At 35.7% G+C, this 16,141-nt stretch overlaps 3 protein-coding genes and 1 pseudogene across 3 annotated transcripts; all 4 read right to left on the bottom strand.

Annotated features, from left to right (window-relative positions):
* Nucleotides 1-1,393: 1,393 nt before the first annotated feature.
* Nucleotides 1,394-1,822, bottom strand: LOC141683605 (uncharacterized). Its single transcript, XM_074488344.1, has one exon. It carries the CDS (start codon nt 1,820-1,822, stop codon nt 1,394-1,396), a length of 429 nt encoding a protein of 142 aa, XP_074344445.1.
* Nucleotides 1,823-2,402: 580 nt separating this feature from the next.
* LOC141683604 (benzyl alcohol O-benzoyltransferase-like) lies at nt 2,403-4,274 on the bottom strand. The gene is made up of 3 exons (XM_074488343.1): nt 4,218-4,274; nt 3,595-4,050; nt 2,403-3,320 (listed from the first exon to the last, which is right to left on the bottom strand). Exons 1-3 carry the CDS (start codon nt 4,272-4,274, stop codon nt 2,403-2,405), a joined length of 1,431 nt encoding a protein of 476 aa, XP_074344444.1.
* A 2,370-nt stretch (nt 4,275-6,644) lies between these two features.
* On the bottom strand, nt 6,645-8,488 carry LOC141687005 (benzyl alcohol O-benzoyltransferase-like; annotated as a pseudogene).
* A 1,109-nt stretch (nt 8,489-9,597) lies between these two features.
* Nucleotides 9,598-15,336, bottom strand: LOC141687450 (uncharacterized). Its single transcript, XM_074492740.1, has 11 exons — nt 15,242-15,336; nt 15,061-15,143; nt 13,801-13,906; nt 13,015-13,113; nt 12,852-12,917; nt 12,587-12,703; nt 12,212-12,286; nt 11,816-11,918; nt 10,973-11,020; nt 10,073-10,194; nt 9,598-9,953 (listed from the first exon to the last, which is right to left on the bottom strand). Exons 1-11 carry the CDS (start codon nt 15,302-15,304, stop codon nt 9,855-9,857), a joined length of 981 nt encoding a protein of 326 aa, XP_074348841.1. The 5' UTR covers nt 15,305-15,336; the 3' UTR covers nt 9,598-9,854.
* Nucleotides 15,337-16,141: the final 805 nt, after the last annotated feature.

The following is a 16,141-nucleotide window of genomic DNA, read 5'->3' as shown; positions in this document are numbered from 1 at the left end:
CAAATGGATCCCAAAAATGTTCTCAAATAACACATGACGTATATTGATTCATCAGGACTCACATGTATGCACGACAGTCCATTCAATTATGGGAGAATGATCAATAATATAATGATACATTATCATTCCGGAACGGTTTTGGGACGCTTTCGAAAACTGTAGCATTTTTCAGTAGCAAAACAAATTGTTCCGCAAACATGTTCGGCCCGAACATAAACAGTCCCATCAGCGGGGGCGGAGGCAAGGGGTGGCAGGCGGGTGCGGTCGCCATCCCAAACTCCGGTATACTCATGAAATTAGTATTGAAATTTACCGGAACAAATTTCACATTCATATATTTAGTATAAAAATCTTCATATTTTTAATTTTCGCCCCCTCAAAATATATGAATTTTATGAATCTAATACTAATATTATTGATATTTACAATAATTATGAATTTAATACACGAATTCAAGTATATTTATACATTGAAATTGTTGAAGATAATTTTTTATAAATTAATTTAATACATAAGAAATTAAAAAATATATCAGTGACTCCCAAAAAAATTTCGCCACCCCAAACTCAGGTTTCTGGCTCTGCCCATCAAGTACTCCAATTTTCTATATTATATGAAAAAAGTTTGCACCATAATGGCTAGCCATGTTAATATTAGTTTCATCCCAAGATTTAGTTTGGAAGTAGTGTATCCGAGAGCCATGAAGAGAGGTGGAGTTACAGTGGACACCAGCCTTATTTTCGCAAGAGAAACCCAACTTACTGTTCACCAGACTTGTTTTTTCTGGGACATGGAGGATACATTCTCATACTTGAATACATTTCCCTTTTATCCCACTCACTTGGTGAATCGATATAGCACAGGCCAGGTGTTACAAGCTAGGACACGGTACAACTTGGGGTTAATTTCAGCTAATATGGCAGAGGCTATGGCTGTCAAAGAAGCTTTAAGCTGGATCAAGGATGCAAGCTGGAGTAAGGTTATAGTGGAGTCTGACTGTTTATCGGTCGTCCAAGCCATTCGCAGTGATACTCCGCTTCATTCTCCGTTTGGGCAGGTTATTACTGATTGTCGAAGTTTGCTAAAGGAGCTCAACACAGTTTCGCTGTTTTTTGTAAAACGATCTGCTAATAAGGCGGCGCACGAGTTAGCACGCTTGTCTTATTCATTTCCAGATCGAGTTTTCGATAGGACTTGAGGTTTCAAGTGTACTGGCAAATAATTTATAATCAATAAAATTTCTTTGTTTGTCAAAAAAAAAAAAACAATACCCTCTTCTTGAAAAGCGGCGACCTCGCCGATAAAGGTAGGAAATTTTGATTTGATTTCATCATAATCCTCCCAAGTCGCATCCTCCGGGACTCGACCCTTCCATTTGATCAATAAAGCAACTTCAGGCTTGTTTTTTTTTAAGAACCTTGTAAGGACCATAGTAACGAGCCGAAAACTTGTTATCTTTGGTATTCTTGAGAGAGAGCTGTCGAAAGGCTTGAACTTTAAGAAGGACATAGTCCCCTTCTTTGAAGTGACGCTCCGAGCGTTTGTTATTAGCATACAGAACCATTCGTTCTTGAGCAAGAGAGAGGTTAATTTTGAGAAGTTGCTGGATTTCAGTTCGTTGGGACATGAACTGATCAACTGAGGCAATGTTAGTTTTCTGAGCTTGGTGGTAATTGAAGCTGGGTGGGTCTCTGCCGTAGAGAGCTTTGTATCGAGTCATTTTGATGGCAGACTGATAGGTTGTGTTATACAAAAGTTCGGCCAGAGGTAGCCAATTTACCCAGTCTGATGGTTTTTGATTGGAGAGGTAACGGAGATACATCTCGATACATTGGTTCAACCGCTCACTCTGACCATCTGATTGTGGGTGATAAATGGAGGATGTTTTTCCTCCATTTAGGGTCAAAAGTATAAGGAACATCTAAATATCTAAGATTTATCCTTGTAATTATGTCCCGTGTGAATACAATCATACGCTCAATCGCTCATGTTTGTTTATTACTTTTATTATTATATTATTATTTATCACTTTCGCTATCAATTAATTTTATCACAAACTATTTTTGTCATGCACTAAGCCTGGGTACTCAATTAATTTTATCATAAATGTGTAATACAATCTTGTTCATCTTTAACTTTGGTTAACTTTGGTTGTCAACATTAGAAGTATTTAGATTCAACGATTTGGATCATTTGATTTTAAAGAAACGATTGTTATTGAAAGGGATAATCAAAACACGAATTAATCAACTACAAATTATACTCTGTTTGGTTATTAGGGTGTTACTTGTTATATAGCAAAAAGCGTTTATAATAGAACTTTTAATTTTTTGATGTGAATACATGAGAGCCATCTTTATATATCTGCTGCTAACAATCGGTTAACGTGACCATTTACTAGCTTACAGAGCGGACTTAATATAGGATAAACTTTCTTCTGCAACCAATTTAACATCATTCTGTAACATGCTATCAAGTTCTCGCACAAATCTTTTCATGATAAAACTTGGCAAACAAATAGGCACCAGGATTCCATTCTCGCCCTTTTTGTTCTTAAAAGGCATGTAAAAACTCGCCATTACCGGAAGAAGGCCGGCGTAAACAGCTTTCCCCCAGCCAAAATCCAAATCTCCGACTCCAGCTCGTGTCAGATTCGACACTACATACGTATTATGCATCGTAAAATGAGGTCGATTTTTCATAACCATTAGGTCTGCTACTGACCTCATGTACTCTTCGGTAACTTCTGCCTTGGCCTTTTTAATAAGTTTTACTGCAAGTTCAATTGAGTCATGATGAGATGTCAGGTTTTTAGCTTTTGTGATGGCTACTGGAAACGCGAAGGTGTTTCCATAGTAACCGTCTGGCAGAGGAGGATTGAATGATGCGCGTGCATTGACAAGACAAATAACGCGCACATCCTCCTCTGGATCAACTTGGAGAGCGATAGTGCGACATCGCCAAAGACTAGCAGTAAGAACTTCGAATGTTGAACACTTGGTAGGATTATATGGAAGAAAACGTCGCAGTGCACGGATTTCAGAAGGTCCAAAGAAAAAGTAACGATGTTCAATTTCAGGCGGAATCTTTGTGCTGTCGATACTAATCTCCTCATCATATTCGCGATGTGCATACGTGACTCGAAGCGAGTCCCTGGCATTGAGTAGCTCTCTTTGCCATACTGGTGGCAAAGATGGGGCATCTGCACCTCTAGCTATCTCGCTTAAAGCAGTCAAGAATTGTACAACTCCTGCCACATCGCACATTGTGTGGTTTACTCGCAAAGCAAGAGCGAATCCTCCACATTTGAAACGAGTCACCTGTTTACATCGACGCTAATTGTTGATTAAATTGAAGATACAATATGCACCTATTTTATCTTACTTTAAATTTGGCGCTGAAGAAAACTAGTGAGGAATTTATTTTTTAATCTGTTAAAGAGTATAAGATCTTGTTCGGGCCTTCATCTACCATTTTAAGGTTTCAGACGGACTGGTTACTTAGCATGATACCAGAGTAATCTAGTACTAACCTATTTTCTCCCCCATATATTATGATATGCTATAACATACGCATAAGTTATCATACTCTTACCTGCATGAGTATTAAAGGACAATCAAGAATGCCACTAGAGCCCGGAACATCAAAAAGCAGCTCATCGGAGCAAGGAAACGGAGGCATAACCGGATCGCCAAAACGCTCAACTGCAACATCCGCATCAGCCTCAACAAACAGAACTCCTTCACCAGTACACTCAACTATAAGTTTTCCACCAGCTCCCTCTCGTAGTCTACCAGCAAACGGATAATAAAACACGAGTGTTTTAGCTAATGCCACCCTAATCACATTCACCGGATCAACATTCTTTCTCATCATCAACTCGTTTCTCGCATTAAACTGTATCATGGGGATCTGGAATCGAAGACTTTGTTGATCATCAATATCCGACAGAAGCTTGTACTCGCGAGGAGTAGGCTTCTCCGGAGTTATCAACTCTGGAGACCTCCTTCTCACCTTGTAACTCAAAGCTTTCGACATGCCTGATAAATTCTAAGATAATTTAAAGGCTCAATTGTCTTGCTCTTAGTGAATGTGCAAGGTATATATAGCATGTTTCAGTGATTACGGATAATGCAGGTGCTCCCCAATGATATTAACGATTCATAATTATCGATATCTAATCTTTCGGCTAATTCTTGGATTATACTGTTATGTACAAACAGGATCATTTTCATTGGCCTCATATGTTTGTTTTCATTCATTTTTTTCTGCATTTTTTTTTTTGCATTTCGAAGAATTAACATGAATTTCGAGTATGAAGATTGAAACAGACGCTTTTATAACCAATTTTATATTATTGTTTTTCTGTTTGGCAAGATGAGAAGCTGAGAACACAGATATGAAAACAAGAGGCTGGATATTGTCGATACGACCGAAATTAGCCGATTTGTGACAGCATGCCTTGTATTCTAGTTTCTTGAATTTATCATCTTTGTGTATTTTATTATGCTTAGAGCACGTTTATGGATAACATTGTGTGTGATTTCTGATGTAATTATCTTCACTTAATTGCGATACTGTAATATCTCAGATCGTTTGAATGAGAGTAGTTGTGATCTTTTATAAAGACGATTTCTCTGCTATATTGTGATAGTGTAATATCTCAGATCGTTTGAATAAGAGTAGTTGTCATCTCTATAAAGACGATTTCTCTGCTATATTGCGATACTGTAATATATCAGATCGTTTGAGTAAGAGTAGTTTGAGATCTTTATAAAGACGATTTCTCTGAATATTATATATCAATTCACTATCGCTTTTGAATTCACATTTGATGGGTTGTTGGGTCCGAGATATATTCGGTGGTGTGTTTGGATCAGTGCAGTACTTAGAGAAGAGAAGTGCATTATTAATTGGTTCGGTGCTTACAGGACAATTAACAACTGGATTAAGTAAGATATGATCTGTATTTATAACAGTATGATATGTTCTACTGAGCATAGCAAGACATTGTAGACTTTATTGTTTTTGCAAAAAATGTTCAGCAGGGCCTGGGCAAAAAAATCGGGGTCTGTGCGAAATTACAAAATTGAGCCCGTAATTTATTTTAATATAAATTTAAAAGAGATAAATTTTGGCAACAATCAAAATATGTAAACAAGAAATATATTCCGACAATTTAGTTAAAATGAGAAATTCTTCTCGCACATTAAGAGGGTTATCTCACATTTTTTATAACAATTTATCCAAAAATACACTTTCGGTTATCATCAAAACAAGTCCATTTTACATTTATTATCATATTATTGTTCTTAAATATATATATTAATATATATCATATTATTTTTCTTAAATATATATATATTAATATATATAAGGTCGTAAATTTGGGACCCTCTATTTTAGGCCCCATGCGATGGCTCACGCGGGCACTCCCCCTCTGATGTTCAGCTTCAACATATGTAATCCTTCGAGTAATCGAATATATTACAAAACGTATTATTTCGCAAATATGTTTGGCTTGAACTTGAACACATACGGTCCTCCGACTATTCCATTATTTTGATACTTCATGGAATGTATGTCTAATTAAATTATAGAAAAAGTCCATACAAGTGTACTGGGTAACGAGCAACAAATTGTGGCGCAATATCTCAGTTGAATAGTAATGTTCTTACGGTTTGAATTAAAGTCCGCTCCATACGTTTGTTAATTACAGCAGAGAATTCTTCAGGTGTAATTTTCCCTTTACCGATAGTTAATCCATCAAGCAACAGCTCATTCCATTCTTGTTCAGAAGCTCAGCTGCCTAGAATTTAGGTCACGTGTCCCCGGTACCCGTTACTAGATCCTCCCCTGATTACAACTTACAAGGCATACAGTAGAAGAATCCTTGTGCTGTTACAGGACATACACATGAAGCTTTTGACAAATTGCCACATAATTCACAGGTCAGCATCCTCAAAATAAATAGTCTAATCCGTTTCATTTCTAAAAAACGGGTTTTTAACACCTTACTACCGAGTTCTAAAATGGGAGGAAAGCAAGCGGTGGTGGATAAGTAAAGCAGTTTTCACTTTCATTCATATTTGTGCTTCCGAGTTTTTAAAAAGAACAAAAGTAAGTGTTGGTGCAGTGGTTGAGCTCTTGTACCCCTTGCGGGAGGTCAGGAGTTCGATGTGTGTTATCAATTAGAAAAAAAAAAACAAAAGTAAGAGGCGATAAATGCAAATTTGACATTTTTTCGTTTCAAAACTTTCACTTCAAGAAAACGATAAAGTATTTTACCTAACTATCACTTACCTAACATTCCGTGCTTCTCTAGTTTAGTCATAGGATAGACAGGTAGATACTTAGTCGCAGACAAATTAGTGGTTAATTATAATAGCTTTAGTACTTATCAAAGATTGATGGTAAATGAGTGTTAAGAACTAACCAGGGGCGGATCTAGGGGCACCGGGGGACACGTGTCCCCCCTAAAATCAAATTTTACGTTTTTTCACCATTAAAATTTATGAAAATATATGAAATTGCCCCCATAAAATTCAAAATTATAAGAGTGTCTTTACAAAATTTGCTCGGTGTCCCCCTGAAAATATATTTCTGGATCCGTCCCTGGAACTAACCAATAAGTTAATACAGTGGTGATCAAAACATAAATGCTAGATTATTTATAGAGCGGACTTAATATGAGGTGAACTTTCTTCTGCAACTAATTCAACATCATCCTGTAACATGCTATCAACTTCTCTCACAAATCTTTTCATAACAAAACTAGGCAAGCAAACAGGCACCAGGATCCCATTCTCACCCTTCTTGTTCTTGAAAGGCACGTAAAAACTCGCCTTTCCAGGGAGAAGGCCGGTGTAAACAGCTGTACCCCAGCCTAAATCCACGTCTCCGAATCCAGTTCGTGTCACATTCGACACTAGAAATGTGTTACGGGGCGTGAAATGAGGTCGATTTTTCATAACCATTAGGTCTGCTACTGATCTCATGTACTCTTCAGTAACATCTGCCTTGGCTTTTTTAATAAGTTTTACTGCAAGTTCAATTGAGTGATGAGATGTCATGTTTTTAGCTTTTGTGATGGCTACTGGGAACGCGATTGTGTTTCCATAGTAGCCGTTTGGCAGAGGAGGATTGAATGATGCGCGGGCATTGACAAGACAAATCACGCGCACTTCCTCCTCTGGATCAACTTGGAGAGCAATAATGCTACATCGCCAAAGACTAGCAGTGAGAACTTCGAATGTTGAACACTTGGTAAGATTATATGGAAGAAAACGTCGTAGTGCACAGATTTCAGAAGGTCCAAAGAAAAAGTAACGATGTTCAAGCAGTTCAGGGGGAATCATTGTCTCCTCAGTTAACAATCACTTCATCATATTCGCGATGTGCATACGTGACTCGAAGTGAATCTCTGGCATCGAGTAGCTCTCTTTGCCAGACCGGTGGCAGAGACGGGGCATCTGCACCTCTAGCTATCTCGCTTAAAGCAGTCATGAATTGTACAATTCCTGCCACATCACACATTGTGTGGTTTATCCGCAAAGCAAGAGCGAATCCTCCACATTTGAAACGCGTCACCTGTTTAAATCAACACAAATTGTTGATTAAATTGAAGATATAGCATACACTTTTTTACCTTATTCTTATTTACCGCAGTAGAAAAGTAGCGAGGAATTTATTTTTAACAAAGTACTGACTTATTTCCTCTTCAACTGTTCATAAAGCTTAGAGTATCTCCTCGAGACTCCTTATTTTGGCTCTTAAGTTAAATTTTGAAGAGCACGGACAAAAACTGTCAGTTAGTTACAACAGTTTGTTAATACCTTCTTGAATCGTCAAGAGCCTCCCAGTCTCCCACCGCTCTTTATTTATAAAGAGCGTTCTCTTCACTTCTAGAGAGTGAACTCAGAGACTCCTTAGCTGCTCAAATTTACTAAACAAGCATTCATAGCTTAAATCTACTAGCTAAACTGTGAAATGATTACTAATTTATCTCTGACGAACGAACCACATTAACTACGTTTACCTGCACGAGTATCAGAGGACAATCAAGAATCCCACTAGAGCCTGGAACATCAAAAAGCAGCTCATCAGAGCAAGGAAACGGAGGCATAACCGGATCGCCAAAATGCTCAACTGCAACATCCGCATCAGCCTCAACAAACATAACTCCTTCGCCAGTACACTCAACCATAAGTTTTCTACCAGCTCCTTCTCGTAGTCTACCAGCAAACGGATAATAAAACACGAGTGTTTTAGCTAATGCCACCCTTATCACATTCACCGGATCAACATTCTTCCTCATCATCAACTCGTTTCTCGTATAAAATTGTATCATGGGGAGCTGGAATCGCAGACTCTGTTGATCATCGATATCTGACAGAAGCTTGTACTCGCGAGGAGTAGGCTTTTCCGGAGTTATCAACTCCGGAGACCTCCTCTTCACCTTGTAACTCAATGCTGTTGACATGCCTGATAAAATCCAAGAATGTTAAGAGTACTTGAGAGAATATTGGAGGCGGTTGGCTTAGTTTACAGGTGTCTTACTCTTAAGTGTATTTATAGCATAATTTTAGTCGTTAAGGATAAAGTGCTCCTCAATGATATTAACGATCACTAACATTACCTACTTCTCTATATACAATCTTTCGAATAATTCTTGTATTATACTATAATGTACAAATGGGAACAATTCATCGGCCTAATATGCTTGTTTTGATTCGATTTTCTGCGAACACGATGCAGTTCTTTATGCATTTCAATGAATAAACATGGATATCGACTTTGAAGATTGAAATGGACAGTTTATACCCTGAAGGTGGCCTATACGTAACCTAGGATTGTAACATCCCACGTAGTGTTTTAGACCTTTATAGATACAAGTGAACAACTAATATGTACCAAACTGAAGAGTTGTTCGGTCAAGTATGCACTCGGTTGTGGGCTTGGATGTTACAGATCAACCAATTTAAAATTGTTGTTTTTCTATTTGTTATGATAAGAACAAATATATGTTGTTCAATGTGCCCGAAATAATTAGCCGATTTGTTACTGATACCTTCTTTTATAGTTTCTTGAATTCATCATCTTTGTGTATTATATTTTGGGAATAGTCAATCACATTCACATTCATGTTTAAGAGCTTAATATTGCATGTTTATATGGAATTAGTTATTGGGGTGTTCTACATTATGATGGCCTGGTTAATAAGAACGGGAAGAAGGTTCTAATTCCCGTTAACTGGGTTGGAATCCCCCGATCCAAACAATGGCCCGTGTGATTCATCTATAATTGTTAAGGAGTCATACCACTCGCTCTAAAACCTCAAATTATTGATGAAGACTCTTTCCGGTATCTTATATTATTATTCTAACAATAACTATCTTTAATTACTTACGATAAGTACAGTATTATCTTAGGCTACTTGGTGTTGCTTACAGGGCAGTTAACAGCTGGGTCTTAATTAATTTTATTATGCAGACATCAAGCTTAATCATTCCAGCTCAATATCCTCCTTGCTCTAAATATTTACAAAAATGCGATATCCTACTTCAAATATGTTGCTTGTAAATGCAAATGAAAAAATTCAAGAACATCTGAAGCTTACATGAGCTTGATTGATTTATACAAAAAAGTAACATACATATGAAATTCATGTCACACCTCAGGAATCGAAGGTTCGGCCACGGTATAAATGTATGAGTAAATACAAAGATCGAAATTTTCTTTCCGTCAGAAGATTTAGCTCGCTTATCTTATAATTTTAATACGATGAAAATATTTCCACCATGCCTTTGTTCCTCGATCCCAAGTTGGTTTCAAAAAATGCGCCTCTGCTAAAACTATGTCTTACCTTCAAGTACTTGAATAATCTCCTCTGATCTTGACTGAATGCCTTTTAAATACTCGCTAAGAATACGCTGTGCATAGGAACCTCCCTCCTGATTCAGTTGGATTGGGACAGAATGAATGTTTGAATATGATAATTAAAAAAAGGGAAAAAGCGAACATTGAACTATTAGGAACTTTGAAGGGTTCTTGGATCTAGTAATGTTCTTACCGTTCTAATTAAGGTCCGCTCCATACGTTTGTTAATTACAGCAGACAATTCTTCAGGTGTAACTTTCCCTTTACCGATACTTAATCCATCAAGCAACAGCTTATTCCATTCTTGTTCAGGAGCTGCATAGGGTTTAAGCCTGTCATTATAAACAACCAAGAAAAATGTATTCTGGAGAAAATATTTGCACTTAAAGTCTTTTCTCTGTTTCCTTCTCTCAAAATTTACCAGAACAACATTACTTTATACTTATTATAAGGCATGCAATAGAAGAATCCATGTTCTGTTACAAAACAAACACATGAAGCTTCTGAAAAATTGCCACAAAATTCACAGGTCAGACATCCTCAAAATATATAGTCTATAATATAAATTCTACAAATAAAAAGGAACGGAAATTGAGTAGGTGGTCAATCTCAAAACTTCATAGCTATCCAGCATATCTGGCTTCTATACCACTTTCATTTTATTTAGATACTCAAAGTGGGTCAGGCAGCTCGAGGCTATTACTTATTCAATTTAATCTCAGTATGTTGCATTTGTCTTTTACGCAAATTCAACAATTAAAGGCCAACATGCTCCACACACCATCATAGTAAGATAAAAGGTACCGTCGTCTCACCGGATTATGAATTCGCACAAGGAACCAGAGTTCATAGAATCAGTCTAAACCAAGTTTGCATCAGTGTTTGATAATATTTTCTAGGCAGTGACAGTAATTATATGTCTGAGCTGTAGAGCCTCTGAGGTTTTTAGTAATCTAGAAATGGTCTCCTACTTCTCTAAACTAGCGAGAAACTTTTGTGCATATTGAAGAGGAACAAATCCATCTTGTAAAAAGATAGCATAAAGACAAAATGATTTTAACTCTAGATCTTGGTAGGTTAAAGCCACAAGTACCTCCGATTATAGTCTCAAGAAATTGCTCAGGTAAAAGAACTTCAGTCCCTGCACCGAAACGAAAAATTATATAATTGACATCTATGTGATTTTTGTACAATAAAAGTTAGATACGCTTTGAAGTTTGGAAACACTAATAGAGGCTAAAATGATGTTGACATCTTTCAGCTTTTCAAAGGCAAATATGAACTATTTTTCAGGCAAACAAATGGTGGCAGCATAAGTGGCAGAGCCAGGGACCAAAATTTCCCGGGGCACTGTGCACCATAAAATATAAATATCTACTAGAATTTATCTATGTCTCTTTTAAAATCTATTTCTTTGATAATAAAAGATTTCTATACACATATATCTTAAGTAACACAACTTAAATTAAATTTCTCGTTTGATAAAGCAATAAATCACAGTTATTTTTCTAACTATTAACATTACTTTACATGAATAGGGATGAGATCAACATGCTATTGCCAATCCAGAACCGGCTTTAATAAGAGATATTGTACATAATACTAATGTTCTTCAATCAGCAATTAATGTACTAATGGTTATTAATAATATAAACAGGAAACATCTCCATCTCGACATGGATATCCATTATTGCATAACTCATAGTCATTAGAATTCTATAATGTAAATACTTCAGACTTAAAGGTTATTCCGTGAAGCTTATATATAAGGGTGATAATGCAAGTACTTTTATGGTTCATGTTATTCAGTTCCGCCCACTACCAGGTTATATATATCATTTTCATCTTGACTACTGAGCTTAACAAATAGTTCAATTAGTTGGACAATTGTGTGTTCTATGAAAGCTTAGAGGTATAACATGAACTGCTGAAACACCTTTCTTGGCATAACTACGTTTTGAGAGGACCCTGGAAGCATATAGTTGCAATACTTTTTGTAACATGGCTTCAAACCCTGGCTTGTCTCCATCTTCTTTTGCCTGCATCAGATAAAGATATAAGTATTTAAATATATTGCAACAATCTCCAGTCTGAAGACGAGGATCAGAAAAGAACTTTTATCCATGTCCAGTTCTTATCGTTCTGTCAATCTAAAGACTGATTGACACAATAGTTAGGTACAAACAGTTGTGAATATTTTCAGTGTCTCAACCTTATATGACTGAATTAGAATAAAAAATAAGCAACATGACCTAAATCTGAACTCCTTTCACAACAAGTGTCACAAACAGTACACATTCAGGATATTTTGGGAGAAGATTGCCATTTTAACCTGCCGCAGTTGTGCACTAACTTCTGCCAAGAATCCTTCATCAAGTTGGCCTTCTAATTCCCTCCGGTTTATTTCCTAATTTAAAATTGCACAAGTGAGAACAAATTGCAGAAAATGTGTAACTCCATTTATGAGTTTTAAAAAAATGCAATACACTACCTGAACTGACCAAGATCCATAACTTTAATTGAATCCATATTTTTATTATAAAGATAAAGTAAATCACATGTCAACAATTTTTTCGGTGTTAAAATCACTGCAGAAAATAGGCTGCAAACTATAATTCAAGAATAAGGCAACAATTATCACCCCGGACTGCATCAAAATGTTTTCACATATCAAATTACATTAACAAGGTAAAACATATTAATATACTTTTTCCATTCGACTGAGAGCGTCAGGGTCCCTAGGAGGCCAACAAATCTCTCCCTCTTCATCAACTACAGGTCTTAAGATATCTTTGAGAATATCTGTTGCTGATTCAATTTTTTCCTGCAAGGAAACAAGATCACGATGATTACAAAACAATATGGAGTCAAATCTAGTAAAATATTCTTTCCCTTTTAAGGAAGGAATCTAGTAAAATAATTTAATATTGTGCAGGAAGATGTCCTTTTACAGAAAGAACGGAAATAAATACCTTCGTCTTGTGAACAATGAGTTCAACAATGCTCATTACTGACGAAGCCAATTCCTCGTAATCCTTCTGCAAATGCAAGAAGACCAAGAAAGTTACTCTAGTAAAAGCACAAGTAACACTCAAAGTTATATAAATGAACAAAATAGTTGGTCAGAAGCAATGCCTTATCATCCTCAGATTTGCATGTATCACTTCTAGCTGCAAGTCTTATCCAAAAGCCCTCGTTAAAAGCAAGGATATTTTCCACAACAAGCTTCTTAAGCTGTTGGCAAAAAAAATTACAATACGGAGCAGCTATTGTGACTAGTTACTTGTTCAAGTCCAGAGAAAACTATGCAACTTGAAGTAATAGAACAATATTTACTCAAAATGAAATAAATATCCCACTGATACAATTTTTGTACCAATATAATTATAGAATGGATTTTGATACTGAAGGAATTCTAAATTTTATAAGGCTTTTGAGTATATCACAAGCTCAATAGGATTACCACAGGCATGTATAAACATCACAAGGAACTGACAGTACTGAATATTATAAAGGGATAAGAATCAGATAACATTAAGATATCTTTACAAAGAATTAGAACACGGAAATATCTAGAGACAACTAGCATAAGGAACATGTAACCCTGGTCCATGAATCATCTTATTAACCAATGCTGTCAAAATTTCAGTCTGGAAATGACTAATCGAGCTTGCAAAATATTTGTCATTGTGCATGTGTTTTCCAAACTATATAGATACAAGAATTTTCTATTAGGAAATAACATTTGAAGCTGTAATGTCAAAAACAAGTTTTATGCTAGTTTGTCAAAAGGTATGTTGGCTAAACCTGCCCATAGAATACGATAAAAAAATAAACTTTGTGGAGTCATTGGACAACATTAATTTAGATTACTACTAGTGGTATAGCAACAATAAAAACTGCAACTCTCCACAAACCTACTTCTTTTTCATCCGCATCCCGTAGCAGATCTATAAGGTAATCCACTTCAACTGTCTTCTTAAATGACTCTTCAGCATCTTTGCTGACTGCACACAGTAAAGTTTTCCTGTTTATGATAAGGAACAAGTGATATAGTTATCATCACTCAACCTATCACTCGTAAAAGTAAAATATAAATTGTAATTTTGTTTGCAGAGGTTAGCATATAAGTGCCCAGTTCTCTATTATAATTCCTATACGACAGGGTAAGGAAAACAAAATCATCATATAGTTGTATTAGTCCCAAGTCTCAAACTCAAAGAAACTATAGTTTAAGTGTTTAGTGCATTCTGTTACATACCTACAAAGTAAATATCTCTAAGCAATAACCGAAAACCAAGAATTCTTTGTAATTTATATTCCATAAATCTACTTGTGAAGTTTCTTGATGCATTCTATGAAATACAGCAGACTGAACTAAACAAACAAACAATATTAAATAGACTGAGTGTTTGTCAAAAAAAATAGAGGGAGTGGAGCACTCGAACCCGAGACCCCTCTCAAAGCCGGGCTATCATTGACAATTTGATATCATATTTTAAGTAATCAGCACAATCAGAGGCGGATCCAGAGGCCGCCAGAGCCCGACCTCTGTGGCGCACCATGTACTTAAGTGATTATGTTACGCCTCAGTGGTCCAAATTCAAAAAAAAAATTGGTCATTTTCAGTAGATATTTTGAATTTTTTTATATGTAAGTGCTAAAAATTAGTATTTTAATCATTTGATTTCCAATTTATGATCATATCACTATAAATAAAACTAAAAATGCCTTAAATTGCCAACAAAGTGTTGGTGCAGTGGTTGAGCTCTTGTACCCTTGCGGGAGGTCAGGAGTTTGATCTCTGGCCTGTGCGTGTATTATCAATTAGCAAAAAAAAAAATGCCTCAAATAATGAAAGATTTACTAGTTTTATAGAGCACAAAATCTTTTTTAGTGGGGTCACTTTATAAAATATACATATTTATACCTTAAAATTTTAATAAAAAACCATAATTTTTTTGTTCTGTGGGGGCACGTGTCCCGTTGGCCCCTACATGAATCCGCCCTTGAGCACAATTTTACGGTATCAAACCAAGGTCTTAAATAATGTATAACAGAATCCTAATTGCAAACATAAAATTATAGTGTACAATTAATAAATTGAAACAACAACAACAAATATTGATTAATCTAACAAAAATGAATGAAGTGAAACTAACGCATTTGTATTACACGCACCTCCTGATAAAACGAATATTTATCGAAAACTTGGCAGTGGAAACAAACCCAGCATTCCATCTTTGAAGCAATACTGATGATAACTGCAATTAACAAAAAAAGCAGAAGAAATATAAAATATTAAAAACCATTTAATAAATTCAAATATTAATAAAAAAAACATTTAAAAAGAATAAGATACTTGATAGGAATGAGAAAGAGGGGGAGTTTTGAGAGCAGGGGATGAAGCTAAGAAACTAGTCATGGCGGGAGGAGAACTGGGGAGTGTTTTTATATTACCACCTTATATATATTATCCTCTTTCAAATTGCTCTAATTTTATCCTACTCATTTCGGGTCGGGTCCCCTATTTCGGGGCCGTGCCCGAATTCATGCTCGGTCCGTGCGATGCTCGGATTTTTTTATGTTTTTATTTTTTTTTATTTTTGAAATTTATTTTTTGTAATGTTTACATTTTTTGTTACAAAATTTATTTATTCAAGCTAAGTGTTTTAACAAACATTGTAAACATTGGTTGATTCGATCAATTTCTCGAAAATTATAGATCGGTTTGTAATATTTTGGATTTTGAAAATAAATAGACGAAAAATCAATTAATTACTTGAATTTTAGATTTTCACAATAGAACATATATAATTTTCGAGATTTATAACTTTCATTATAATTGTAGTCTCCGGAAAATGATATATATATCAATACGTGTTCGGATCAATTTATACTCATTTCACTTAGGGGAGAGTATGGGCCGATTCGGTTCGGTTTCTGGATAAAACCGGAACCGCAACAGCAGGTTCAGATTCGATTTCGGTTTAAAAAATCATGGTTCGGTTATAATTGATTTGATTTCGGTTACAAAACCAACAAATATAAAAATGAAAGGGTAATGATATCTATAGGCCTGTTTGGATGACGACTTATAAGTCGGCTTATGACTTATAAGTCTGTAAAGACTGTTTGTCGACCCAACTTATAAGTCGAATTTACAACTTATAAGCTGATAAGCTGAATGTTAGTAACGACGTACTTTTTCTTAACTTATTTTGATTTTTACTTTTTTTATTAAGTATAATATTAAAATATA

The sequence above is a fragment of the Apium graveolens genome, chromosome 9 (assembly GCF_009905375.1).
Source record: "Apium graveolens cultivar Ventura chromosome 9, ASM990537v1, whole genome shotgun sequence".
In the NCBI taxonomy this organism is placed as follows: Eukaryota; Viridiplantae; Streptophyta; class Magnoliopsida; order Apiales; family Apiaceae; genus Apium; species Apium graveolens.
This window is presented reverse-complemented; position numbering and strand designations above follow the sequence as displayed.

Bases quoted from the DNA above. Each gene is read 5' to 3' on its own strand.
- LOC141687450 (XM_074492740.1), bottom strand. From the start codon at position 15,304: ATGACTAGTTTCTTAGCTTCATCCCCTGCTCTCAAAACTCCCCCTCTT. The intron at 13,907-15,060 runs GTGCGTGTAATA...TATCATAAACAG, and splicing joins AATATTCGTTTTATCAGGAG to GAAAACTTTACTGTGTGCAG. The intron at 9,954-10,072 runs GTAAGAACATTA...CAACTGAATCAG, and splicing joins AGCGGACCTTAATTAGAACG to GAGGGAGGTTCCTATGCACA.
- LOC141683605 (XM_074488344.1), bottom strand. From the start codon at position 1,822: ATGTATCTCCGTTACCTCTCCAATCAAAAACCATCAGACTGGGTAAAT.
- LOC141683604 (XM_074488343.1), bottom strand. From the start codon at position 4,274: ATGCAGAAAAAAATGAATGAAAACAAACATATGAGGCCAATGAAAATG. The intron at 4,051-4,217 runs GTACATAACAGT...AAATTATCTTAG, and splicing joins CAATGAAAATGATCCTGTTT to AATTTATCAGGCATGTCGAA. The intron at 3,321-3,594 runs GTAAGAGTATGA...CGATGTAAACAG, and splicing joins GTCCTTTAATACTCATGCAG to GTGACTCGTTTCAAATGTGG.